We start from the raw sequence: 25,929 nt of genomic DNA, 5'->3' as shown, positions 1-25,929 counted from the left end.
GGACGCCCAGAGCGACGGCAGGGCCCTGCCCCAACACAGCCTCTGCTGAGGGATCGGCCCACCCATTCCACCATCATGGGGTCTGCCCTAGAGTCAGAGCAGACCCGGCGGGCAGGCCTGGCTCCCTGGACACCACTGAGACCCTCCCAGGGGTGCTAGGTGGTGGTGCTGTTTGCTGTAGCCGCCCTCGGTTCTGCCCAGTCACATACCAGCCTGGGCGTGGCAATCGGTACACAGCCAGAGTTGAGATCTCCAAAACCTTTAATTACAAAAGAAAAGAAGGCTTCGCTACAGCAACACTAATCTGGGCGGCCCTTAAAGGAAATATAAAGCTCATCTCTAACACATTCTCCCCAAAAGGGGCTTTTGGGGAGAAACCAGAGCTTGGTCCTGGACCCCGTGGGTTGGCTGCAGATGTCGGGACTCCCTTCAGCTGGAAAGAAACCCTGGCCTCAGGAATCGGGGGACTCAGGAATCGGGGGCCTCAGGAATCGGGGGACTCAGGAATTGGCGGACTCAGGAATCGGGGGACTCAGGAACCGGGGACCTCAGGAATCGGGAATCGGGGGACTCGGGAATCGGGGGACTCAGGAATCGGGGGACTGCACAGATTGGGGGCGGGGATGGCAGAAAACTACTGAGTCAAGGACAGACCGCAGGGCCCTTCTCAAGCTTCTCTTCACCCGCGTGCCGAGGGGCCTGCCAGCTGCAGCAAACGTCACTCTGATGTGGCCGCCTGTGACACACACCCCGAGGGTGACATGCCCTAACTCCCACGGGGTCTGGGGAAAGGAAGTGTAAGCGTTTCCCGAGAACACCTGGTGCCTGAGAGCCCCCGGCCCCTCGCTCCACCATGCTGAGGTCACATCGTCTATCAGTGACATTAGAGGCTGTGCCCCGGGCTGGAGTCGCTGGCCAGGGCTACGGGTCCTTCAGGGCCTCCCCTGGGGGTCAGGAGTGGCAGCCTGCCCCCCATGACACTCAGACACAGTAGAAACCCAGCCTCCTAGAGCCCCCACCGGCTACCCACTGAGCAACTCGGCCGGAAGGGAAGCCAGCCCTCACCACTGAGAACAGAAGCCCACCTTCCCACAGCCTCTGGTCCTCAGGGGAGGCCTGAGATGGGCCAGCACAGAGCCCAGGTGGCGCTCACCCACCCGCCCAGGAGAGGCCGGCCTCGGACGCGCCTATTTTACCAGCAGGACAATGGTGAGGAGCCCATCAAACACGTTGCTGGGATAGGACAGGTACCCTCGCAGGCCCAGGGCAAAGACCTTGAGCAGCATCTCCAACAGGTAGTACACAATGAAGACACAGTTGAGAATCTAAAGGGGCAGAAGAGGCACCCAGCATTGGGCCCCAGGGCTGGCAGCCCTGCCCAGCCTCGCCCTGGCCCTGACAGGTGGGCAGCTCAGAACTTACCCCCAGGACAAAGTCATCACGCTCAATAGGCAGCACATCTGCATCCAGCACCAGGAACACCTGCAAAGCCAGAGCAGAGGGCTCACCGGCTGGCCCAGAACAGCGCTGGGTGAGGCAGGCGGGGCAGGCGGGGCAGGCTCCCGTGCAAGGGGGGTGGGAACAGGCACTTCCAGGCCAGCTCTGAGGCAAATCCGCACTCACGCAAATGGACACCAGGTTTGCCAGGGCGATGAGGTTCCCCAGGTAGTCAAAGTAGTAGTGGCCAAAGACGAACTGGGCACTCTGCAGAAACGGGGACTGGTACTCGGGCCTCGGCGGGTGCTGGGTAAGGAACACACGCGCTCAGAAGCACAGTCTAGCAGCCGTGGCTGTTGCAGCCCAAAAATGCTCATGCCCTCTTATTCTGGGATTAGATTTTTTCCTACCTCATCTCCCGTCCTATCTATCCAGTCACAGGAGATAATCCCAGACACAGAAATCGCTTTATACACTGAGGTGTTCATCTCAGTGGTCTTTGTAACACCCAAAGAGAAATAGAAGCAGCTGAAATGTCCACTGAGGCTGTAAGGAAATCATGCTGTGATATTAGAGTCACCTTAAATGTATGCAAAGTGTCACCCTGATACTTAAAAACAAAAAAGCTGTGTGAAAACACACACGTAAGTGATATGCTCAGAGCTACAGAAACAGCACAGAACCGACTCCTGTACGGTGGGCCGGCAGCGGCAGAAGGCAGTGAGGGGCAGGTGGGCAGCCACTGCCACTGTCAGGATCCTCGCGAGACCCAGCACTTCCCACGCTCAGCAGCCTCCTTGAGACACGTCCATGTGTGCACGAGGTCGACAACGGGAACGGCCTAAATGTTTCTCAGCAAGGGGACCTGCACCTGCCGTCCCACACAGGGGCCACTGACCACCGGCGGCTATTTCATGATAATTTCAATGCAACGAAATTCAACACTCAGTTATTCAGTGGCAAGAGCCACGTGTCAAGTACTCCACAGCCACATGTGACACGTCGCTACAGCTCATCCCCCCAAAAAATCCATACGAAAATGGAGAGGGCGAGAAGACACGGCTGCATGAACAGGCAGGCTGCGGAGTGAAAATCGCGATGCTTCATGTATACGTCAAAGAAGAACAAAGCAACTGTTTCCTCAGGTGCCTACAAATACCTGAAATTACACGGAGAAAAGTCTGGAAGGAAAACACCAAAATAGCCAGTTGAATAGAGTGGCTACTCTCGAGTGAGATCCAAACTGGCGGTGCCAGTGATCAGCGAACTCCCTCTCGGCTCCCGATATCCTCCTCGACACGCACTCTGCCACAACGGCAGGGTCCCTTTCAGTGTCTCGTCCGCAGTGAGAGGGAGGTGAGGCTTTCTCAGCGGAGGGGCTGGAGGGACATGGCAGGAGGGCAAGTGAGGGACACCGCAGGAGGGCAAGTGAGGGGACACCACAAGAGGGCAGGAGGGCAAGTGGAGGGACACGGCAGGAGGGCAAGTGGAGGGACACCACAGGAGGGCAGGAGGGCAAGTGGAGGGACACGGCAGGAGGGCAGGAGGGCAAGTGGAGGGACACGGCAGGAGGGCAAGTGGAGGGACACGGCAGGAGGGCAGGCCTCCTCTGTGGTTTCCGGATGCTGCAGGGTGGATCGGGGTGTGGTGTGAAGCACATGTGGACACTCTCTGTCCCAGACACACAGTCCCCGGGCGACCTACAGCCGCAGCCTGACCTCCTGAAAATTTCTCAGCTTCCCCTAGTCCTCAGGGTGGAAACCAGTGCCCAAACGCCACCTGCCCGCACTGGCACACAATTCCCTCGGCAGGACAATGCCACCGCCTGCTCACAGCCTGAGCCTGCTGCACCCGGGAGGGTCGCCTCCTGCTTACCCGGTGACCACAGACCAACCGGAGCCCAGGGAGACCAGTGAACGTCTCTGCATTCCTGTGGATGAACCCACACTTTCTCTCAAGAGGTCTGAACCCCGGCTTTGGAGGGTCCCCATCCAGGTCCATCCTTTCTCACGCACTCCCCTCGGCCCGAGGACACCACACGGTTTCCTTACATCTTACAGTTACTCTTTTATCGTAGTTGCCACTTCCATATACGACACTTTCTGTTTAACCCAGACTGACCGTGGCCAAGAGAGATTTTAGCATAATCTGTATGTTTAAATTGTTACAGGGAGCAGGTGTTCATACGTTAGCTGTGTAACTGAGAAGTAACTGATATGACTAAAGTGGTTGTCTCTGGGTAGAAAGCCAGTGAGGTGGATTTTCCCACCTTCCTCTGTTGTCTATAATGAATGACGACTACATTTTTAACCCCAAAAGCTTCTTATATGAAGAGGAGACTTCTTTCAGCAGCAGGCAGGGCACCTTCTCTGGAGCTCGCCAGCAAGCACCAAACTACTGCCTGGCCATGGCCAGACTGACGCCCAGGCGGTGACCCCACACAGGAGGGCTCTCGAAAAGGCTGGCGCTCCCATGACGTCAGCCTGCCGAGAAAGCACCTCTTTGTGCTTCCAAAACCACAGGCTGCCCCAAATCTCAGCAATCCCAGAAGCATCTACCTCCCAAAATGGAAGCTCAGCCAGCCCTTCGCATCAGCGGGCACTGCATCTGCAGACTGAACTCACTGCAGATCAAAACACACTCAGGGGAAACGGCGTCCATACGGAGCGTACAGGTTTGCTTACCCGTATTCCCCAAGCTCCCACCGCATCCCTAGGTGCTAGGTATATTCTAAGTAGTCTAGAAATGGTTTAAAGTATACAGAAGGATGTGTGTAGGTTACCTGCAAACACTACATCATCTTACATAAGAGACTTAAACATCCATGGATTTTGTATCCACATGGAGTCCCAGAGGCAATCCCTGCAGATACCGAGGGGCAATGGCCTCCCCTCTACAGTCAGCATTATTGAGGAAAGAAGGTGTCAGCAAACCAAATTAAGGATCTCGCAGCTCCCAAAACCTGTGGAACCTAAACTCCCATCTCAAAGACCAGTACTCGGTGCCCCGGGAAGAGCATCGCTGGGACCTCAAAGGAGACGGCCAGGCTGGGAATCTGGCCAGGCCAGCCTGGTGGGCCTTCCCCACTCCTACGCGCACACGAGCCCGCTCTACTGGTTCACGGCCAAAGCAATCCATCCACTCTTCCTCCACAGCATCACGGGAGGAGGAACTCCTTTCCAGGTCTCATCAAATCCTGACACTGGAAAAGGGTGGGAGAGTCAGCTCTGGACAACCAGGACTCAGCCACACCCTAGGGAACAGCAACAACGGTTCAGAGAGAGCCCAGATGGTCCAGAGCACACCAGGAGCAAAGCCTGAGAAACGACAACCACCTTTCCAGAACCTTTAGGATGACTGGCTTCTCCCGGCCTGCGTCTGCCTGCCCCCGGAAGGGGCCGGATCACAGCAAACTAGCCTATGACAGTCGCTAAGAGTTGCTTCCTGAGCCCCAAACATCTCTGGCCCTAGGACAAGCGCCATTATCTAGAACACTGCTTCTTAATTTTCTGTCATCTGAGGACCATCTCCACAGTTTCTGGGAAATCTGCACCTGCACCCAAAATTTATTTCATATCTTCAAGACAACCTTAAGTTGATACCACATTGCCCAGCCTTGTCCCAAACAGAGGTTTGATGGCGTGAATACTTAAAGTGCCGCCTGTTGATCCTCACCACACTCATCGCCCATGCCCCAAGGGGTTGGGGGGACCACACTGAGGAATGCAGCCCTAAAGGGGATGCCCAAAGTGACAATGGGGACGACCACGTGCCACTCAAGCTCAGGTTGGGGCAGGGCCTGACTCCAGAGGTCTGGAAGGACCTTAGGAAAACATGTTTTTTAGAGAACCACCTCTGACAGGGGCCTGCAGCCACAGAGGCCGACAGAATCCTGAGGCAGGTGACAGCTGCTGGGGGCTGAACTTTGTCTCCCTCAGAATTCGTACCTTTAACCTCTAACCTCCAGTAGCTCAGAATGTGACTATATTTGGAGACAGAGCCTTTTAAAAGGTAATTTGGTTAAAACAAGGCCATTAGTAATGGGCCCTAATCCAATCTGAATAGGGTCCTTTTAAGAAGAGGAGATGACACACAGAGGGATGACCACGTGAGGACACAGGGAGAAGGTGATGTCTACAGGCCACGGAGAGAGGCCTCAGGTGAGGACACGGGGAGAGGGTGGGCTCTACAGGCCACGGAGAAAGACCTCAGGTGAGGACACGGGGAGAAGGTGATGTCTACAGGCCACGGAGAGAGGCCTCTGGTGAGGACACGGGGAGAGGGTGGCACCTACAAGCCACTGAGAGGGGCCTCAGGAGGAACCAGCCCTGTGACATCTTGGCCTCGGACTGACAGCCAGGACCGTGAGATGACAAATGTCTGCTGCTTCAGCCCCACCCCTGCCCCAGTCTGTGGTGCCGTCCCAGGAGCCTGAGCAAACGAGAGAAGTGACCCAGAACTGGCAGGCGTCTGCGACTCCGCCTCTGTGCCCCATCCCTGTTCCAGGGTCCGGCTCAGTCCTCTGAGGCTGAGCAGCTGGAACGGCAGCCCCCGTGCTGCCCCCGCACTGCCTGTGAGCGCCTGGGCTGTTTCCCAGTGTCTCCGCCCCCCTGGCCCAGGCCTTCCGGACACAGAGCTTAGACGGCTGCTGAGGCCCACCTGGGAACTCTGTAAACCCGTGTCAAGGGTGAAAGACAAAGGCCTTGGAGAGGACCAGCATGCGGACCTCCTACGAAAGGACAGACAGAAAAAGGAGAGTCTGTCATGGAAATGGAGAAAACCACTTGGAAGATTTATTTGTGCCGGGCTGGGCTCAGTAGTTCCTGGGGTCTGGGGAATTTCATAAAAATCTCCCCAATCTCCAAGAGCCAAAGAGATCTCCATTCCCAGTTCCCATCCTAGGAGCCAGGACCCCTGGCAGGCGAATCCCGGCGCCCATCATTAGAGGAGTTCCCCAGGTGATCAAGGGCTGTGGAAACTGGACGGCCCCCCTATCCGCCCTGGGCGGCCGTGGCCCCACTTACCTCTTTAACCACACTTCTGTCAAGCTCATTGAAGAGTTTCTGAAACTCGTCAGCTGAGAGCGGAACACCGCCGTAGGAGCGCACCTTCTGCAGAGGAAGGAGTGCAGGTCAGCAGGGGCACCCGGGAAGGTGAACGCCCTCGGAGCTGAGTGCCCCCAGCCCCAACCCCACCCCGACGGGCTGTGAACGCTGCAGGTGACCTCAAGCCACACACCCAGTCCTGAAAAGGGGCTGCTGGCCCAAGTGCCCTCCCGGGAGGAGCCCAGAGGAGGCTGGGAGCAGGGGCGGGTACCTCCATCATGGCCTGCTTGTGGGAGCTGTCCAGCTGGACCTTCTGAAGCACCTGCAGCAGGTTCTGGGGCTTCACCCCAACTCTGCAGGAAAAACCCACAGCCCAGTCAGCACAGCCAGCTCAGCCCCGCTCGGAACCCGGGCCTGAGTCCTCCAGTCCTGGCGTCTGGCTTGAGCTTTGCCGTGAAGCCACTTTGGAGCCTGAGCCACAACAAGAGCCCCTGTAAGGGGTATCCTGCCACTGCCATCCCCCCAAGGAGGGGCAAACTGACTTCACCACTATGAGCAGTCAGGACCAGAACCTGCCACCGCAGTGTCCCTCAAGCTCTCTGCCCTCATTTCCAAGCAGGACGGTGGTGTGGACACCTGGCCCACGCACCTCTGGCTCTGCTGCCTAAGTCAGCACAGAAGGGGGACAAGGAGAAGGTCAGGCCGCTCAGCCCTTCACCAGCCCAGGGTCCCTGAGGGGCACGAAGATAAAGGCATGGACTCAGGGCAAGGATGCCGGGAACCACAGAGCGCCAGGGACATGGTGGTTTCTGTGAGTCGGGTGCCAGCCAGCAGCGGCGAGGGACAGGCCAAGCATGAGAAGCCCCTAATGAACACCCGGCCCCTGCCCAGCAGCCACAGCACCCACCCTCAGGGAGAAGAAGGTCCATGCTCAGCACTCACGCCTGAGGGAAGGCTCCTCCCTCCCCTGCCATGGAGGACAGGACTTCAAAGGCAGCCCGGGTCCCCAGCCGCCTCCGAAACAGCGAGGTCTGGAGAGATTTCTGCAAAGAGGAAGGCTCTGAATGGCAGGATCAGCCCTCCCCGGCTCAGAACCCCCAACCCGTCCCTCCCCTGGGGAACAGACAGAGGGGGAATCTGGGCAGCCTTGGAGGGGGCCCAGTCCCCCATGCCTGGGGGCAGCCCCTCATCCCCGGGAATGAGAGGATGGTCACGGACTCCCGGAACAGGCCACACAGGAAGGTGTCTGACGGGCGTGCTGTGCAATACACTGGGCCATGTTTCTTCTCTGTGTGTTGGGAGGCCCCCGGCTCCCCCTCAAGAGGGTTTAGGGTCTGCTGTCCTGGGAGCTGCCATCTCTGGCAGTGGCCAGAGCAACAACATATGTGTATCCCCAGCGGATCCACAGGAGGTGGCAACCCTGCCCTCCCGTCCCACCAGGAGCCTGGCCAGCATGGGTCACCCAGCTGCTCAGCTCAAGCCACACCCCGCTTGGCCTCCCGGCAGCTCCAGGCAGAGCCAGGATGGGGGAGCTCACTCACCATCAGGTAGCCCCGGAACTGGCTGTAGATGATGGCCGTCAGCAGGTTCATCAGAAACAGGCTTCCTTCAAGAGGAGACAGCCACGGTCAGGGGGCCACCAGCACAGCAGCAAAACCAACGCCAGGGCGGCCAGCACAGGACAGCACAGTGCCGGGGGCGCCCCTATCAAATGGAAATGTGGCCTGGCCAGCGCAGTCACGGGTGGGAGGGCGACGAGGTCGACGGTGATGACAGAACAGAAAGCGTGGGGTAGGGGCTCCCTAGGGTGAAGCCGTGGGATGGGGAATCCCTGGGGTGAAGCTGTTGGTGGGGGATCCCTGGGGTGAAGCCGTGGGGTGGGGGCTCCCCAAGGTGAAGCCGTGGGGTGGGGAATCCCTGGGGTGAAGCTGTTGGCGGGGGATCCCTGCGGTGATCTCTGGAGTGAAACACACGGATGTGAAGCTTCAGGTCATGGAGGGAGCAGAGTATGCCGGTCCCTGAGCTCTCGGGATCCTGTCACAGAGTGCTGGCCACGTTACCTGCACTCACCTATCACGGTGAAGACTATGAAGAAGATGGCGTAGGCCCGGTTCTTGGAATATGCAGGAATCATCACTGAAAGAAAAAAGAAATAACGCAGACTGACAACCTCAGCTCCTGATCCCACTCCCATCCTGACCCTACACTATTTGCTTCTGCAATAGAAAGGAGGTCTCCATTGTAGAAAGGAGGTCTTCACTGTAGAAAGGAGGTCTCCATTGTAGAAAGGAGATCTCCACTGTAGAAAGGAGGTCTCCATTGCCGAGAGTGTTGGCTCACACCTGTAATCCCAGCACTTTGGGAAGCTGAAGCGGGTGGATTACTTGAGGTCAGGAATTCAAGACTAGCCCGGCCAACATAGTGAAACTCCATCTCTACTAAAAATACAAAAATTAGCCAGGCGTAGTGGCTCATGCCTGTAATCCCTGCTACTCAAGAGGCTGAGGCAGGAGAATCGCTTGAACCCAGGAGGTGGAGGTTGCAGTGAGCCAAGATCGCGCCACTGCACTCCAGTCTGGGTGACAGAGCGTGGCTCCGTCTGAAAGAAAGGAAAGGAAAAGGAAAAGGAAAGGAAAAGAGAAAAGAAAAGAAAAGAGGTCTCCTGGGAGGACTGAGAGGCCTTCCTGTCCGAATTCGACCTCTCGCCTCTGCTCGCACACCCTCCAGGACGGGGAACTCCCTACCTATCAAGGATGTCCGTCTGCGTGAAGAGCTCACAGCCTCCCTGCAGCCCTCCCCATAGACAGTCCTGCTCCCCCTGCGGTCACTTGCTAGGACTCAGAGGACACAAGAGACAGCACTCAGGGTCCGCAAGATGAAAGGTACCAGCCAGGGTGGCTGGGCCACAGCCAAGCCCAGGACCGTGGCCTTCATCCTGGCCACACCTGCACCTGAGCAGCGGAGGCCCCACCAGCATCACACAGGGTGAGCATCATGGCTGGTAAGACCCTTGGCCCTCACGTGCTGCTGCCCAGTGGCTCCCACAGCTGAACCTCAGCAGCAACAGGAGTGTGGGTGTGTGGAGCTCCAGCAGGACGGCACCGGGAGACCCCTCTAACCACTGACCTCCAGTAGGAGGGCACCAGGGGACCCTCTGACCACTGCCATCATCACCCTATGAAGAACACCAGCCACTTTCAGCTTCTCAGAGGAGTGAGACGATGAGGAGGAAGAGGAGACGAAGAGAAAAGGGAGGAGGGAGTAAGAAAGCAAAGGCATGAGACAGCAAAGGAAAGAAGGAAAGAGAAGGGAGAAGGGAGAGGGAGAAGAAAATCAAGACAAGGAAGAAGAGAAAAGAAAAGAAGGGGAGAAAGGAAAATGTCACCCTTTCTTCTCCACTTGTCGATAAAAAGGGCTCGGACACTCCCGCTGGGTGCTAAGGCTCAGCGACCCAAACCGGCCCCCCATGCTGGGCTCACCGACCCCCAGGGTCCCTCCCTGGCCCTGCACGCACCATCGGGGTTGTTGGCGGTGGTCAGCAGCACCAGGAGGGAAGTCAGAGACTCAGGCAGGTTCTGGAAGTAGGTCAGCCTCTCCCTGTCCTGCCCATCATCCTGCTGAGAGCAGAAGCGGCAGCTCCAGGGCGCCACTGGGTCCCCACCCCACAGGCTGAGCCCCAGGCCCCGGACCCAACCGGCTGGAACCATCCACCCACTGCCCAGCCTGCATCTCCCTGTGGCCTCCCAGCAGGCTGAGCTCATGGCCAGACAGCACTGAACTCAGGATCTCAGGGCGTAAGAGTGGGCACCCAGGGAGACCGCTCACCCGCACAGACATGGTGCCTGGAAGCAGGACGGCTCAGAACCACAGCAGAAAGCCCTCGGCCAGCCTAGTGACCTCCCTCAGGCCACCTCGCCTGCTCGCAGCTGATTCTGCCATGCACTGTGCGGGCAGTGAGGCTACAGGGCAGGGGCGGGCAGGGGCAGGAGGGGCAGGAGGGGCCCAGGCTGCCACAGTGGGACAGGTTGGACCCTTCGTGAAGCCTACTCTAGAGGCTGTGTGTCAGGGCCCATGGCCACCCATGGGACCCAGGGGCACTGTGCTCGTGGCTGTGGTGAATCATAGCCATTGGCAAGGGGGCATCCACACGAGAGTCCCTATCCTCTCTCCCTCCTGAGAGGGGTCCCAGCCACAAAACACAGCTGGCACGTGCAGGGTTTCTGCTCGGAAAGCAACTCCACTCGAGACTCTGGGCCCGGGGCTCTCACTGGGGCCAGGCTCGTGGGCACCCTCTGCCGATCAAGCCTCCAGACCCCCAATTGGAAGATGCCCAGCTGGAAGATGGGTGGTTCCTGCAAACCAGACTGGTTGTGTGAACTGGATGGGCCGGTGGCACAGCGGGACTTGGCACACAAAGCACACAAACTTAGGGATCGTTTCAAAGCCACGAGCCCAGCTGCAGGCGAAGGGGAGACCTCGCAAGCAGGCCCTGGCACGGAGGCGCCTGTGACAGCCACTCTCTCTCACACAGGCCACCCTTCCAGCCTCAGAGCCACATCAATAGCACCGAGGCCTGCAAGGTCTCACCTATAAAATGGCCCTGTCCCCTCATCTGCCCAGTCAGGGGCTCCCAAGGACACGTGAACTAACTGATGGTGAAGACGCCACAGTCTGCTAAGGGGAGGGAGCACAGAGGCCACTGAGAGGAAGTTAGAAGGTAGGGAGCACTGTCAGGCACAGAGCCATGGGTAGGGACAGGCTCCCCTGCTGGGAAGAGCGAGGCGGGCCCCTCCTGGGCCTCAGCCCAAGCCAGAGTGGAGGAGCAGAGCGAGGCCTTTGAAGCCTGGAGGGCAGGCTGGCCTCCAGCGGTCACCGGGGACGGCAGGACTGGAGCGCTGGGCTCAGGCCTCCTGGGCCTCCCCACTCCCACTCCCACCCAGTCAAACCACCACATTCCCGAACGTAAAGCAACCCACCGAGCGCCCACTGAGCAAGGTTCAGGGCCAGGCTTCGAGTCAGCTGAGGAAGGTTCTGGCACCCACACCACCCAACGGATGCTGAGGTCCACAGAGCCGACAGAACGCCCCTGCCCTGGCCCTTCTCCCGCCCCACACTGCGCCTCCCAGCAGGCCTCACGCTCCTCCTCTGCAGTTCAACCCCTGCTCGGGCAGACCCTAGGCGTGACCTCCCGTACCTACAGCCCAGCCCAAGCCACAGCTCTGCGAGGGACACAGAGGAGCCCTGGGCTCCCGCCCAACCTGCCACAACCAGCAACGATGGACCCGAGCCAGTCCACAGCCCCGACCTGAGAAACGTCTGTAAAGTGGGACAGCACCATCACGGCTGCCGGGAGACCACACACCCCAGCACCAATCCTGGTTCTTGGAAATCAGTCCAGGTTGGAGCTTCACAACGAGCAAAGCCAGCAGAGGACAAGCAGGCTGGCTCTGGACCATGCTCACAAGGGTAGCTAAAGCAAGGCGGCCGCTGCACCCCGCCAGCAGGAGCCGGCGATGCCAGCAAGGCCATCCGGAAGCACAGCCTGGCTACTGCCCCAGGCCAGGCTGGCAGGGCACGATGGCCGGGGAAGGAAGGCAGGGACAGGCCGGCCACCATCCCATGTTCCTCTCAAGTCCTGCCTCGGACAGGGATCCAGACTCCTGCCAAGACCACGACAAGCGCTCTGACCCCTCACACAAGGCACACCTTGCTCCCCAAGGGCCGCTCCATGGGGCAGAACCCCACGCCTAGAGGAGGAGCCGGCCCTTCCCAGTGCCTCAGGATGGGACACTCGGCTTTCCCAGGCGGAGGATCACACCCCAGCCTCAAGGCTGAGGCTCTTGCCATGTCCAGCACCCACAATGATGACATCCACCTTGTATGGGCTCTGGGAAACAGCGCCACTGCAGCAGTCACTGGACAGTCACACAGAGGAGGGCCTGAGATTCCGTCAGCCGGTTCCATCTCCACAGCCCAGCTGCCCCCGAATCACAGCCATTGGCAAGGGGGCATCCACACCAGAGTCCCTATCCTCTCTCCCTCCTGACAGGCACACAAACACATACACACAGAGACACGCATGCACAAACACACGCACACAGGCACACAGACACCACGCATGCACACAGACACCACGCATGCACACAGACACCACGCATGCGCACATGCACACAGACACCACGCACGCGCACAGGCGTAGAGACACCACGCACGCGCACAGGCGTACAGACACCATGCATGCACAGACGTACAGACACCGCGCACGCACACAGACGTACAGACACCACGCACGCACACAAACACCACGCACGCACACAGACACCATGCACACATGCAGACACTACACAGCAAACAGACATACAGACACCACGCATGCACAGACACCACACCACACACCACATAAGACACCACACACACACACACACAGACATACAGACAAGCCACGCACACACAGACACCACACACGCACACAGACAACAGACTCGCACACAGACATACAGACACCACGCACACACAGGGCTCACTCACTGCTTCCGCCCTGGGTGAGAACCCGGGCTTCAGCCTTCCCCTTCTGGACAACACACAGCAAACCCCAACGCGGCCACAAATGAACAGCAGCACAGGCTGAGCACTGTCCACTCCCACGACAAAGCCGCAGCGATGCAGCGTGGTCCCAGCCCCAAGGAGGATGGTGCCCTCAGCCAGGATGGGAGAATAAACTCATAACACTGCAGCGGGGTAGGGAGACAGGCAGACGCCTCCACACAGCAACGAGCTGCCGCGCCCCGGGCAGCCACAGAGGAGGATATGGTGAGAGAGACTAGTGGCAGGAGAGGGCGTGGGAGGTAAGGGCCCTCCCAATAGGCCAGCGCAGCCTGGGGGGCTGCAGTCAGAGAGGGTGCAGGGCAAGCCTGGTTGTCAGGAAGGATGAACGGGACTGGAGGAGAAACCAGAGGAACCACCCTCAGTGAAGGGCCTGGCGGGGAGGGCCGGGGAGGGGTGGGGAGACAGAGACAGGGAGGAAGGTAGGAGGGGAGGAGGACAGGGGATAGGCAGGGAGGGAGGGAAGTGGGAAGGAGGGTAAGGGAACTGAGTCAGGATGGGAGGGAGCAGGGGAGGGTTGGAGAGGGGCAGCCAGGACAGAGAACAAGTGGCCCTGAGCCCAGGAGACCCCAGGTATCCGGGCAGTGGGGTGGTGGAGCACTGTGGCCACCTGAAGGCAGGCCCCTGGACCCCTGATGGGCCACTGCTAACTCCTGGACAGAGTTTGCACATGGGTTAAGCCAGGGCAGCAGACACCGGCCCAGCCCCCTCTGTTAGGCACAGCCCCATCCCCAGACCCTGTTGGAACCGCTGAGAAGGTAGGGTGCCCTACCTTCCCGCCGGCGAACAGCAGCATCCCGAACATGGTGAACAGGCACAGGTGGATGGCCAGCAGCAGCCCGACGCTGGGGGAGAGCGTAGCACTCAGCCTGGGCCAGGCGGGTGGGCAGGCAGGACCCAGGGACACCTGACCTGCCTGCGGGGCTCGGTGACAGGAGCGCCCAGGAGTCTGCAGCAGCTGGGTCCCCCTCTCCCCGAGGGCCTTGCCTCATGCTCAGCTCATGGGGCCCAGAGGAAAGGCCTGGTCCTGCCCTGGCAGAGTCCCTTCTTTGACAGTGACCAATGAAACCCAGGGGGCCCAGCTGAGACAGCATCCAAGGGCCCAGGGCTCTCAGAGGTGGCCACTTCCACCCACCTGAGCTGGATGGTGAGGGGTCAGCACGTGAGCCACTAGGGACTCACGCAGCGTTGCCACTGGCAAGAGCAGAGGGTGACAGGGGATCGGGACCAGGGGTGAGCCGAGGTGGATGGAGGCTGGGCTGGGGCGCAGGGAGAGCGCCCCACGCTTCTAGTGGCAACAAGAGCCACGAGGGCTTCCAAGCAGGGGTGCCGTCAGGAGCAGCTCGGCTTTATGAAGTCTAGGCTGGCAACGTGCAGACACCATGAGTGGGAGGGGACAGCAGAGGGGAGAGGCAAGGCGCAGCCCCAGTGGGGACAGAGGGGACAAGAGGAGACCCATCGGAGAGACTGCCCAGGGGACTCACAGCCTTTGAGCTGGGGCCACAGTGTCTGCAGCCCCGGGCCTAGGTCGAAGGCTGCTGGGAGGCCTCTGGGGAACTGTTGGAACCACTGAGACCCCAAACGCCCCCCCCAGCGTCCTCCCCACACCGTCACCAGCCAGCCAGGGATGCGGAGCAGGCAGTCCAAGGTGAGACTCCGATGGGCCCCGCCCACAACCACATGGCCTGGGGCAGAGAGAGCCACTTCCCAGCCCTACGAGCCCGGGGCACGAAGAGCCCACCTGGCCATTTCCGGCAGCGACCAGTGGATGCACTTCAAGGTCTTCTTCATCATAGAGGAGTTCTGCAGCAGGAAGAAGGGGCGGAGGAGCCGGCGGACGCGCAGAGGCTGGAAGAGATCCGGGCAGCTGAGCACCACGTGCAGTGCTTAGTTCCACCCCCGCCGACCATCCCAGATGGGCACACAGGTCAGAGACCCCGGTGCCCTGGGGGCCACTCCACAGTCACTGAGCTCGGAGTGGAGGGCCTGGCTCCAGAGCTGGCCTTGAGACCTGCTCCGGGCCGCATGATCCGCAGTCCTTCCCCGTCGCAGGCCTCCCCCTTGCCCATCTCCCAACTCCTGGGCGCTGCACACACAGGCTCCCCAGTCCTAACACCTGTCCCCATCCCTGTCCAAGGTCATCCTCCCCTCTGCCCACCCAGGACACAGTTGGAAGGGTGGCGGCCCCATGCCTGCCTTGGGACCCTCCTGCCTTGCCCAGCACACCTGGCCTCTCAGGGTACCATCCCCGCCTCCTCACCCCTCACCCCTCACCCCTCAACCCGCCTCCCCTCGTGCCCCTGCCTCCAAGTCTTCCCCTCCCAGACACAGACCCTTCCCCCAGGAGCCCCACTTCCACCCCCCCCGCCGCCACATCCACAGCGCCCTCCAGCCTCACTGCTCCCACACTCATCACTCACACGGCATCAATGTGACCCCTGCTCCAAGCCTTCCCCTCCCAGACACAGACCCTGCCCCCAGGAGCCCCACCTCCACACCCCCACACTCACACAGCGCCCTCCAGCCTCACTGCTCCCACACCCAACCCTCACACGGTGTGAACGTGCGTCCCCTCCAAATCTCATGTTGAATCTGACTTCCCGTGTTGGAGGCGGGATCTAGCGGGAAGGGTCTAGGTCATGGGGTGGATCTCTCGTGAACAGCCTGGCACCCTCCCTGCGGTAATGACTTCAGGTGAGGGTTCGCGAGAGATCTGGTTGTTAAAAGGAGTCTGCAGGCTTCTCTCGCCATGTGACACACCCGCTCCCCGTCTCCTTCTGCCACGAGTGGACGCTGCCTGAGGCCTCACCAGAAGCAGACACCCCCATGCTTCCATGCAGCCTACAGAGCCATGAGCCAAATAAACCCCTTCTCTATTAATACCCAGCCTCAGGTCTTGCTTTATGGCCACGCAAAATAGACTCACACACACTCACACCCACACACACACACTCTCACAGGTATTCCCATCTTCACTGCCTTCCTCCTGGGAGGACAGAAGTGCCCACCCACAGTCCTGTCAACCCACCCCAGCCTTCTCAGTGTTGGTTCAATCACCACCTCCTGCTCCAACCACCACACACCAGTTTCTCACAGCTTCCATCATGCCACGTTTCCCTACCCTCCCCTCTATTCACCCACCTCCCCTGCTCCTGTCCCAGCCCATCCTCCCCTCCTGGCCACTGGGACCCACCTGGGGGTCCCCATGATAACCTTCCCATCCTGCCTGGCGCCCTCGGCACCAGACACAGCTACCTCGGTGCTCCCGGCTGCCCTGTGGGCCGCCTGCACTGCCCGATCCGCCTGTGCTGGGCACCCTGCCCCCACCTCCTCTCTCTGCCTCACACCTGGATTCAGTCCCATGAGTATCCCGTTTACACTTTGGCGCCTGTCAATCTCAAATCCACGCTCTCAGCTGCAGTCTCGCCTCCTCATCAGTGCCTTGTTTTAGAAATGCAGGGCTGTCAGCTCCTTGCACAAAACCAAACGCTCCGACAGCTGCCCACGGCTCTGCCCATGGCCTCCAGGGTCCACAGAGCAGGCCCGGCCAGTCAGTCCAGCCCCTTCCCAGGCCGCAGAGGCCACGGTCCTCCAGCCGCCAGTCTCTGCCCAGCTGGCCGGCTCAGCCCCCCTGCCAACCTGCAGAACACCACCTCTGCCAGGGCTGCCGGGTTCCTCTCCGGCATGGCACCCACCACCCTTGGGAATCACTCTCTGCGTCTGGCACTTCTGTGCCCTGGCAGTCTCTCTGTCGCTCCAGAAGGGGGTCTCAGAGGACAAGAGACCTGCCCGTTCTGTTCACCACGGTCCACCCAGCAGCAGCACAGCAGGCCCTCCAGAACGTCTGCAAGTGACTGATCCCCAGCACTCACTCCAAGTGAATCATCACCCTCAAAAGGGACCCCAAGGCCTGGCGCAAGACTGAGAAGGCCAAGGGAACAGCGGTGAACAGAGAACGGCTCAGGGCTCTGGCTCCTGCCCTGTGCGCCCAGCTCACCCGGAACCCACTCACTGCCCACTGGTTGGAAACTCTGGTCTTAGGGTCTGATAACAGAGGCTTCTCTCAGCCCCTCTACAGGCCAAGCAGACACTGAAGGTGCTGCTGGCTCCCCTCCCCTGCCCAGGAACTTGCACCCTCACCTGTAGTCAGACACAGACCACGGCACAGCTTCCCCAGACGCAAGAGCCCAACCCTGAGGGCCTTCCCTTGACAGCTGGGGCCTTGAGGCCTCTATGAGGATGGGAAGGTACATCCAGGTGACCAGCCTTCAAGGACAACCAACCACAATGCCAGTCAAGCCCCTGGGACCCTCAGACCCAAGGCTTTGAAGACAAACCACGTCAAAACAGCCCTGGCAAAGACAAAGTGAATGAGCAAAACCCAACAGTGACCGGCAGCCCAGGGGTTATCCAGCTCCCCCGGCCACAAGGCTGGGGGCACCCGGTCCTCCCTGCAAGCCGCCCAGTCCCTGTGCGAGTTCTGTATGACGGGACAGCTGGCCACAGAGGAAAACCTCAGGCCTGGTTTGCAGATGTGCTGAGTGACGGCCGGTCCAGCCAGAAACGCACACGCGCATTTCAGCCTCCAACAAGAAAGCGCCGCACGGACGCGGTGGAAGGCAAAGCTCTGCAGTGGGCGGTCCCCTGCGTGGACTGGAAAGGGGACATTCCCAGGTGGAGGACAGGGGCGTGGAAAGAGAAGGGTGGAAGACTGGGAACGAGGTCTGGGAGGAAGCATGTGGACTGGCTGCTCTGAACAAGCTGCTCTGAACAAGCTGCTCTGCACGGCACGTGGCGTGAGGAGCCGAGGCCCCACATGAACGCCCACCATGGGCACCGCGGAGAGGAGCCTCTCTGGCCAGGACGAGGCGTCCTGTGGATGCAGCTGGGCCTCTTCCCTCAGCCACCCTGCTCCTAACTCCCTCCACCACACACAAATCGGCCACCACGACAGACACGGAGGCCATGCCTGGTGCCAATAGCACAGTCGCTCAGCCAGAGGCAGAGCCTGGCACCGGCCCAAGACAGCCCCCGGCAACAAAGGGGCCCTTGCCCGTAACCGGCACTCATCTGTCCTCCCGGGACAGACAGGCGGGCAGGTTATGAATCTGCCTGCCCTGCCCCCAACGTCTCTGCCAGCACCATCCCAGAACTTGAGGAATGAACTCAGTGGGGCACTATGTCCCACTCACAGCCCTGCAAATACCGCTTCCAGTGGAAGAGCTGGGGCAGCCCTGGCACGGCCCCACAGTAGCTGGCTGTGGGAAGGGTCCCAGAGCCTTAGGAAGACTCAGCAACGCTGTCGGCTTAGGGTCACAGGGCACAGCACAGGCTCTGAACTGGAGGCAACTGGGCGGGGCTGTCTCTCCCCAGCTAGGACCCACTGGGACCCAGGCAAGGGCAATGGGAGTGAACATGGTGAAGAGGCACAGGGGGATGGCCAGCTTTCCACCTCCCACCTCGCCCATTCTGGGTCCCCGGTCTGGAAATATCCCCTCCCAAGGTGGGGATGCTTCCACCAGGATACACGCTGGTGCCAGTGGTCTGGACCATAGCTTGTTCATGAGAAGAGGGCTGCTGTGCCAGCAGGGTGAGTGGGCAGGCTGGCCGCTACCACTGAGAACAGCAGGGAGGGCTGGGTGGGGTCCTCTGGGGCACCTCTTACTCCTATGTCCCGTAGGAAAAGTTAGCAAAGAACTCCAGCCTTCCAAAGGCAGGACCACCAAGGACTCGGGCCCCTCAGGGAGGAAGGTCCAGTCCCTGTGCCAGGTGAAAAACCAGGGCCAGCTGGGGAGCTGGCGGAGGTGAAGGGAGCACAGAGCAGGTGGCAGAAGAGATCCAGGAAGGGCCCACGGCCAGGTACAAAAACAGGCCTTTGTTTTCTTCCTTGCTTGTAACATAGACCTGTGTCCCTTTTTCCTGTCTCCTTCCCCATTCTAATTTCATATAAGGATTCTTGGTGTGGCTTACAATTTAGCCTGTAAGTTACAAAACATGATACAGCTGCCACGACCGTAACTCAGAAATGGCGGTGGGAGGGCCGTCCCCGCTCCCCTTGCTGCGGCAGTCACGGGAGAGGCTCTTCCTGTGCAGGGAGGAGGCTTCGGGACGCTGCCAGGTCAGGGAGACAGGAAGGAGGCGGCCACGGAGGCCCCACAGCAGCACAGCGGGGCTGCCCTCCAGCCACCCTTCCGCTCTGCCGGGCTGTGGCCGCGACGCCGCCCATTCCAGCTCTCTGCAGCGGCTACTCCCCACCAGGTCCTGCCAGCAGGGCCCTGGGGCAGGCGGACAGGAGACGCACTCACTAGGCTGCACCCAGAGCTTCCCAGCCTCCCCATCGACACTGCTGGGACCAACCTCATTGAGCTTCTGGGAGGCACCAGCGCCCGCCGGGTAGCGCCCCCTCCCAGAGGGCAGAGGGCAAGGTCCCAGCTCTATGGGCCCCTCCCCTGGGCCTCCAGGTGCTAACAACCCCCATCTCTCCCCCGTGTGCCCTGCCCAGGGGTGGGGCTGCTCCGGCGGTTCTGGTTCCACTGGGCTGCTTTCACTGTTGGTTTCTCGGCGCCTATTTAAGGCCCTCTGTTCCTTCTCTCCACAGGGCACCTGCGGGGCTCTGCTTCCCGACAAGACCCAGTGGATCCTGCTGACTCCGCACCCACCTCTTCCCGCTCTGTTCTCCCAAAGCCCGGGGGGGGCTTCCGGGTGCTCTGCGGGGAAACCGAGACGCTGCGGTGGAAAGAGCTGAGTGTGGCCGGGTGAGGGGCTTTCTCACTGTCAGGCCTCACAGAGCTTGGGGCTTGTGACTATGGGGCATGGTGAGGCCCTGGTGTGGCGCTCTCGTCGGGCGCTGGGCGGACGAGGCCCTCAGCTAGAAAGTGGAGAGCTGGGAGGCCAGAGTCCTGGATCTCACTCCCAGGTCCGCCCTCACCAACAGCGTGCGCCAGGGGGAACCCTGCGCCTGTCCAGCCCTCCGGGGAACAAGGCTCCCCAGCCAACAAGTGAAGAAGTGCCACGGGAGGTGGGCAGTGCTGGGCAGGTGGGCAGGATGGCTGGCAGGCTCAGGGCTCCATCCCAACATCCCTGTGGGCCTTGCACCCACACCACCCCCAGAGCTCTCCGCCTGTCTCAGGGCCGCCTTGCCACCTACCTCATGACACACGAGACTCAGGGACACGGTCCAGTCCACCAGAGACACCACCAGCACCACGAGGTAGCCCAGCAACCAAAGGTTCTTCTGGAAATGGGCCCACCCAAACAGGTAACCCTGCAAGAGAGACGGGCGGGTGAGCAGCAAGCAGCCCCACACACTGGCCCTGCAGCCAGAGAATGACGGTGCGCAGGGCAGGGACCGGATGGCCAGAGCAGGGACCGGACGGCCAGAGCAGGGTGTGCCCCCACAACAGTGTGGTCCCCACGGGATGCTGAGCAGCACTCAGGAGGCCCGAGCTCCCACCCAAGCCTGCTAGGGACTCACTGTGCAGCCTCAGGCAGCACCGAAGCTCTCTAACCTGGTCCTCATCAGTAACAGGAGGCTCCTGCCTGTTCTGCCTATGCAACCAACCACCTTGTGCAGGCTGAGAAGGCACGGAATGCATTCTGGAAAAGGCTCGAAGAGTACCGGCTCAGTGGGCAGGTCTCCGCCGCTACAGCAAGGCAGTTTGGGAAGTGAGGTCTGGTCTGTTCTTCCCTTACCTAACTGCCATTTCCCACCATCGAGAAAGTCCCCAGAGGGTGGTGGCTCACGCCTGTAATCCCAGCACTTTGGGACGCCAAGGCAGGCAGATCACTCAAGGTCAGGAGTTTGAGACCAGCCTGGACAACATGGTGAAACCCTGCCTCCACCAAAAATAGAAAAATCAGCCAGGCATGGTGGCAGGCACCTGTAATCCCAGCTACTTGGGAGGCTGAGGCAGGAGAATCACTTGAATCCAGGAGGCAAAGGTTGCAGTGAGCTGAGATTATGCCACAGCACCCTAGCCTGGGCGACAGACCGAGACTCTGTCTCAAAAATAAATAAATAAAAGACGGCCGGGCGCAGTGGCTCACGCCTGTAATCCCAGCACTTTGGGAGGCCGAGGCAGGCAGATCATGAGGTCAGGAGATCGAGACCATCCTGGCCAACACGGTAAAACCCCGTCTCTACTAAAAATACAAAAAATAAGCCAGGCGTGGTGGCACGCACCTGTAGTCCCAACGGCTGGGGAGGCTGAGGCAGGAGAATCGCCTGAACCCAGGAGGGGGGAGGTTGAAGTGAGCCAAGATCACGCCACTGCACTCCAGCCTGAGCGAGTGCTGTCTCAAAAAACAGAGCGAGACTCTGTCTCAAAAAATAAATAAATAAATAAATAAATAAATAAATAAATAAATTATATAAAATAAAATAAAAGACAGCCGCCAGAGGTCACAGCTTGCTGATGTACCCTCTCTCACCTTCTGACACATCTCAAACACACCAACCATTCGAAAACCGCTATTAACAACCTCTTGCCAGTTTCAGTTCCAGTTGAAAAACCCCCAGACCTGCTAACCACATGAGGAGCTAAAAAGGAAGAAATGAGAAACTGCCCGGGGCCTGCAATCCCACACCCCGGCATCCAGCCACAACCCTTGGTCAGCACACAGCCCGCCCTGCCCACAAGGGACTGCAGGGCAGCGCCGGGCAGAGGCCCCACGCGACCGGGAGGCCACGTGAGCCCGAGCCCAAGGAGTGGCAGGGCTGGCGCTGAGGAAGGCTGCAGCCAGGGCCTGATCTAACACCATGGGCAGGGATGTGGGGGCTCCTGAGACCGCGGCATTGGAATCACTGTTTGACAAAAATAGAACACGTAGCCTGCACCTCCCTGGAAAGTCACCAAGGCTCTGACGAGGCTCAGAAGCTTAGGTGAGCACCAAAGCCCCACCCCCAGCTTCTAGGAGGACGTGCGTCACAGGCAGAATCCAGAGTCAAACGTGCAGCAGCTGCTGTGTGCACAAGAAACCCCTTTCTGCCCCACGCCCGCCTCCTCTCCTCTTCTCTTTGGGGTGGCACGGTGAGCCTCGAGGAGGGACCGCCTGGGCCTCACTTATTCACTTGGGACCTCTCCTCACAGCAGCACTACAGGCCCTGGACCGTTCTCAGAGGTCCTGCCAGCCTGCGCCACCCACGACGGCACACTGGCCTCAGTTTGCATGGTGGACAGGGAGGAGAGCTGACGGCACACCGGGTTTGCATGGTGGAGACGGAGGAGAGCTGACGGCACACCAGGTTTGCATGGTGGAGATGGAGGGCAGCTGACACAGCCTCTGCCTCAGGCGCTTGCTTGTCCAAGAAAGTGCGCCTTCCTCACAGGGTCAAAGTACAAAGTCTGGGGAAAAGGCAGCTCGCTCCAGAGAATCAGCAATAAACCAGGACAGCAGCGGCCAGGCGCTGGGAGGCCAGGGCAGCATGTAGAGGGCCTGGCACCCGCCTCACCTTCACAGAGAGGTCGGCCACAAAGACCAGCAGGCAGAGCACCTCGACACTCTCGGTCAGGCCGCAGGGCGGCTCCCAGGGGGCAGCGCGATAGCGCACGTCCGCCGTGCTGGTGAGCGAGGATGGGGTCTCGATAAAAGCCAAAAACAGGATCAAGAAGATGGTGAAGCTCAAAGTCCTGGAAAGGGAACAGAAACATGAAAACGCAGGAGTCGGCAGCCCTCGGGGCCCAGAGGCTGATCAGGAGCTTCCCCGGTCCGAAGCGCAGGAGCTGGCGCTGCCTGAGCATGGACACTCGTGACTGGGGAGATCGCGAACCTGCTCAAAGCTCCATTGCCGAGGGCTAACCCCAGCATTCCAGAAAGGAACCCTTGTTGTCGAAGGAGCCTTCCATCACAGGCCGTCTCCTTTCCAGAGAGGACGATGGTAACCGCCCTATCTATGTAACAGGGAGCCTGCCTGGACCCTGAGACCAGGTGATCCCCAGGTAGGGGCCAGCCTCCCCCGCCACGCAAGCCGGCAGGAACCGTGAGTTCCACATGGGTGCGTTCTCACCGTTGGCATACGTTCGAGTAATACCGTCGGTAAAGCCACATCGAGCTGGCATCCACCCGGTGATTGATGGAGCGGTACTGGAAGCAAAAAGTCACATGAGGCATGACAGGGGTGCATGCAGGGTGGGCCGTGGCCCGAGCCCCACACCACACATGAGACAGGCCCAAGTCTCAGGCTGTGGATCACAGGGGACGCTTCAGCGTGTGGACATGGCCGGCCCTGACCCACAAGGCCCACACCATCACAAACCATGAGGTTTGCCCAACACACAAGACCTCACAGGCCACACACCCAGGGCGGGTGTGTGTGTGAGCAAACGCTCAGGGAACACGTGCTGAGGGCACGGCCATGCCTGTGTCTGCCTGTGAGGCTCTCTCTTCTCTGTGCAAGGCTGACCCTCCCATGCCCCGTGCAGCCGTGCCATCCTCCAAGACTCCCCCACCCACCCAGGACCTAGAATGTGGTGGTCCCCAACAGGCCTCAGAACACAGTGCATCAAAGCAGCAAATGCGTCCAGGATGCAGAAAACAAGTTCTCCAGGGACTGACGGAGAGCCGTGCCCAGAGGCTCCGCCCTCGGTTCTCTTAAGCTACAGTCCAGCAACAGAGGTCTTGGCCCCAGTCAGTCTCCCCTGGAGGGGCGAGCCAGTTGGAGGGTGGCCACCCCCCAGGTCAGGCCACAGGGAGCAGGTGCCACCAACCTGAATAGCATCTTCGATGAAGACCACAGCCTGATCAATGCAGAGGTCCCACCTGGCCGCGGCACCTGCAGGCAGAGGGGGACATCAGGTGACCGAGCAGATGACATGGCCTCACCCTCCAGGACACCCGGGATCGAGGAAAGATGCCGGCTGCGGTTCCTCCCAAGGCCATGTGTAAAGAGATGACTCCACCCGGCAGTGGGGCTGCAAGTGCCTGCCCGGGGCAGGGACCAAACCAGGTAAGTGCCTCGGCACCACGTGCGCAGGGCAGGCCCAGGGCACGGCGGCTCCGCCTGCAGCACACCCAGCAAGCCCATGAGAAGCAGCGCATCCTGCAGGGCCCCGGCGCCAGACTCGGGGTTCAGAGCCCGGCTCCTCCACATGCTAGCAGGAAGGCTGTGGTTGGCTCTTCCTCTGCCAAGTGGGGCTATTCACAGCCACCCACTCGGCTCCCCAGAGGGTACTGGGAGGTGCAACGCAGGAGGGCCAGAGCCCCCTGCCACACTCCCCAAACACGCTCGGTACACGGGGCTGCTGTCAGCCCTCTTCTGCTCGGCCCGACCCTGGCTCCTGCACAGCCTTCCTGAGCCAGGACACTGCACCCACTGTCCCACCCACCCCCATCAAACTAGACCTCAGATTCAACACCGACAGGGAGAACTGGCATCTAGAACCCGAAGGCACCGCCGTGAGGCTTGAGAGCTACCCAGGTTCCGTCCCCTCACTGTCCCGGCCCATGGGCCCAGGCAAGCCCACCCAAATCACTCCCAGGGTCAGAGCTTTGGGAACGCCCGGGTCCTCCAGCCTCTGCCGGTGCCTTCTGTGGTGAAGGGTGGCCGCCCGCCTTTACCAACAGCACAAGCAGGGTGGAGCCTCCCGACAGGCCTGGGCAAAGGCGGCAGTGGCTCCCTGTCCACACACCATCACCCTTCAGGCCTTCAGGAAAAGTCAGGTGGCACAGAAGCCAAGGCCCAGCATCCTGGCCTGCTCACAAGCCTCTCGCCCGCCATGGAGCAGCCAGCGGGCACACCTGGTCAGTCACTGAGACACTGCGGGAGGCCCGGGCCACCCACCCGCATCGCAGGCACATGCCACCTGTGTGGCCTCGCTGCAGAGCTGCTCCTCAGTAGGCCAAGGGAGAAGCAACGCTCAACCCGAAGCAACTGAGGAACCCGGAGAGGCTGACATTTCCCAGCCCGGGGAGAGGGCGAAGCAGCTGTCTTTTCAGTTGAGACTCGGCTTTTACACCTGGCCCCTTGGGGCCCACAGCTGCACCAAGACAATGTGGTGACACGGGAGGCAGCAGCAGAGGCCTCGGGAGGTCCTGGTCCCCGGGCAGAGGTCCAAGCCATGACCCGCCCACTCTGTTGGCCATCCCTAGGGAGGCAGCTGCCCCTGTCCTCCGGGCTCCTGCTTGGGGGCATGAGGTAGAGGCAGCTGGGCCCCGGACGGATTAGAGATGTGGGGATCCCAGACAGAGGCAAGAGACCGGAACCCCACTGGCTCTGCCCGGCCTTGCTGCACTGCCGGAAGCAAGAGCCTTCCCTCCCTGCGGCTTTGGTACCCACGTGCACAGCCACAAGACCCACCCTGAGGACAGCCGAATGTCTCCCCAGGGAAGCTCTGAAAGTGGCTACTGTTTATGTCCCCTGAGCACATCCTGGGATCGCCGTGAACAGAAGCCACACTGTTTTGTTCCCTGCTGTATCTGCAGAGCCCAAAACTCAAGCACACAGGACTCAAAGCTGATTTATCCCATGAATAAACGAACAGCCCCGAGGGGAGCCTGGGGGGCAGGTGCTCTGAAAGGCCCCACCTTACCAAATCCCCTGGGAGAAGATAGAATCTCTACCAGGAGAGACCTAGTGATACAAGTTTCTTAGACAAGAGCCAAGCTGCCGAGTTCCAGGGCTCACTCCAGCCCCAGGACCATGGAAAGTGCTCACATTCGGCCGGGCGCGGTGGCTCAAGCCTGTAATCCCAGCACTTCGGGAGGCCGAGGCGGGCGGATCACGAGGTCAGGAGATCGAGACCATCCTGGCTAACAGCGTGAAACCCCGTCTCTACTAAAAATACAAAAAGCTAGCCGGGCGAGGTGGCGGGCGCCTGTAGTCCCAGCTACTCGGGAGGCTGAGGCA

General features: G+C 60.2%; 1 protein-coding gene across 1 annotated transcript in view; it reads right to left on the bottom strand.

Annotated features, from left to right (window-relative positions):
- Nucleotides 1-25,929, bottom strand: part of TPCN2 (two pore segment channel 2) — a 38,661-nt gene that overhangs the window by 9,302 nt on the left and 3,430 nt on the right. The window contains exons 2-17 of the mRNA XM_011987066.1: nt 23,792-23,856; nt 23,092-23,168; nt 22,537-22,714; nt 20,233-20,349; nt 14,827-14,933; nt 13,858-13,930; nt 9,997-10,099; nt 8,553-8,618; nt 8,024-8,088; nt 7,425-7,525; nt 6,754-6,835; nt 6,462-6,548; nt 1,624-1,743; nt 1,423-1,482; nt 1,197-1,325; nt 210-259 (exon numbers count right to left, since the gene is read on the bottom strand). Of these exons, the coding sequence (XP_011842456.1) occupies nt 210-259; nt 1,197-1,325; nt 1,423-1,482; nt 1,624-1,743; nt 6,462-6,548; nt 6,754-6,835; nt 7,425-7,525; nt 8,024-8,088; nt 8,553-8,618; nt 9,997-10,099; nt 13,858-13,930; nt 14,827-14,933; nt 20,233-20,349; nt 22,537-22,714; nt 23,092-23,168; nt 23,792-23,856 (1,480 nt within the window). The remainder of the gene's footprint in view (nt 1-209; nt 260-1,196; nt 1,326-1,422; nt 1,483-1,623; nt 1,744-6,461; nt 6,549-6,753; nt 6,836-7,424; nt 7,526-8,023; nt 8,089-8,552; nt 8,619-9,996; nt 10,100-13,857; nt 13,931-14,826; nt 14,934-20,232; nt 20,350-22,536; nt 22,715-23,091; nt 23,169-23,791; nt 23,857-25,929) is intronic.

The sequence above is a fragment of the Mandrillus leucophaeus genome, unplaced genomic scaffold (assembly GCF_000951045.1).
Source record: "Mandrillus leucophaeus isolate KB7577 unplaced genomic scaffold, Mleu.le_1.0 Scaffold30, whole genome shotgun sequence".
NCBI lineage: Eukaryota > Metazoa > Chordata > Mammalia > Primates > Cercopithecidae > Mandrillus > Mandrillus leucophaeus.
Note: the sequence above shows the minus strand (reverse complement) of the source record. Positions and strands in the feature narration are given on the sequence as shown.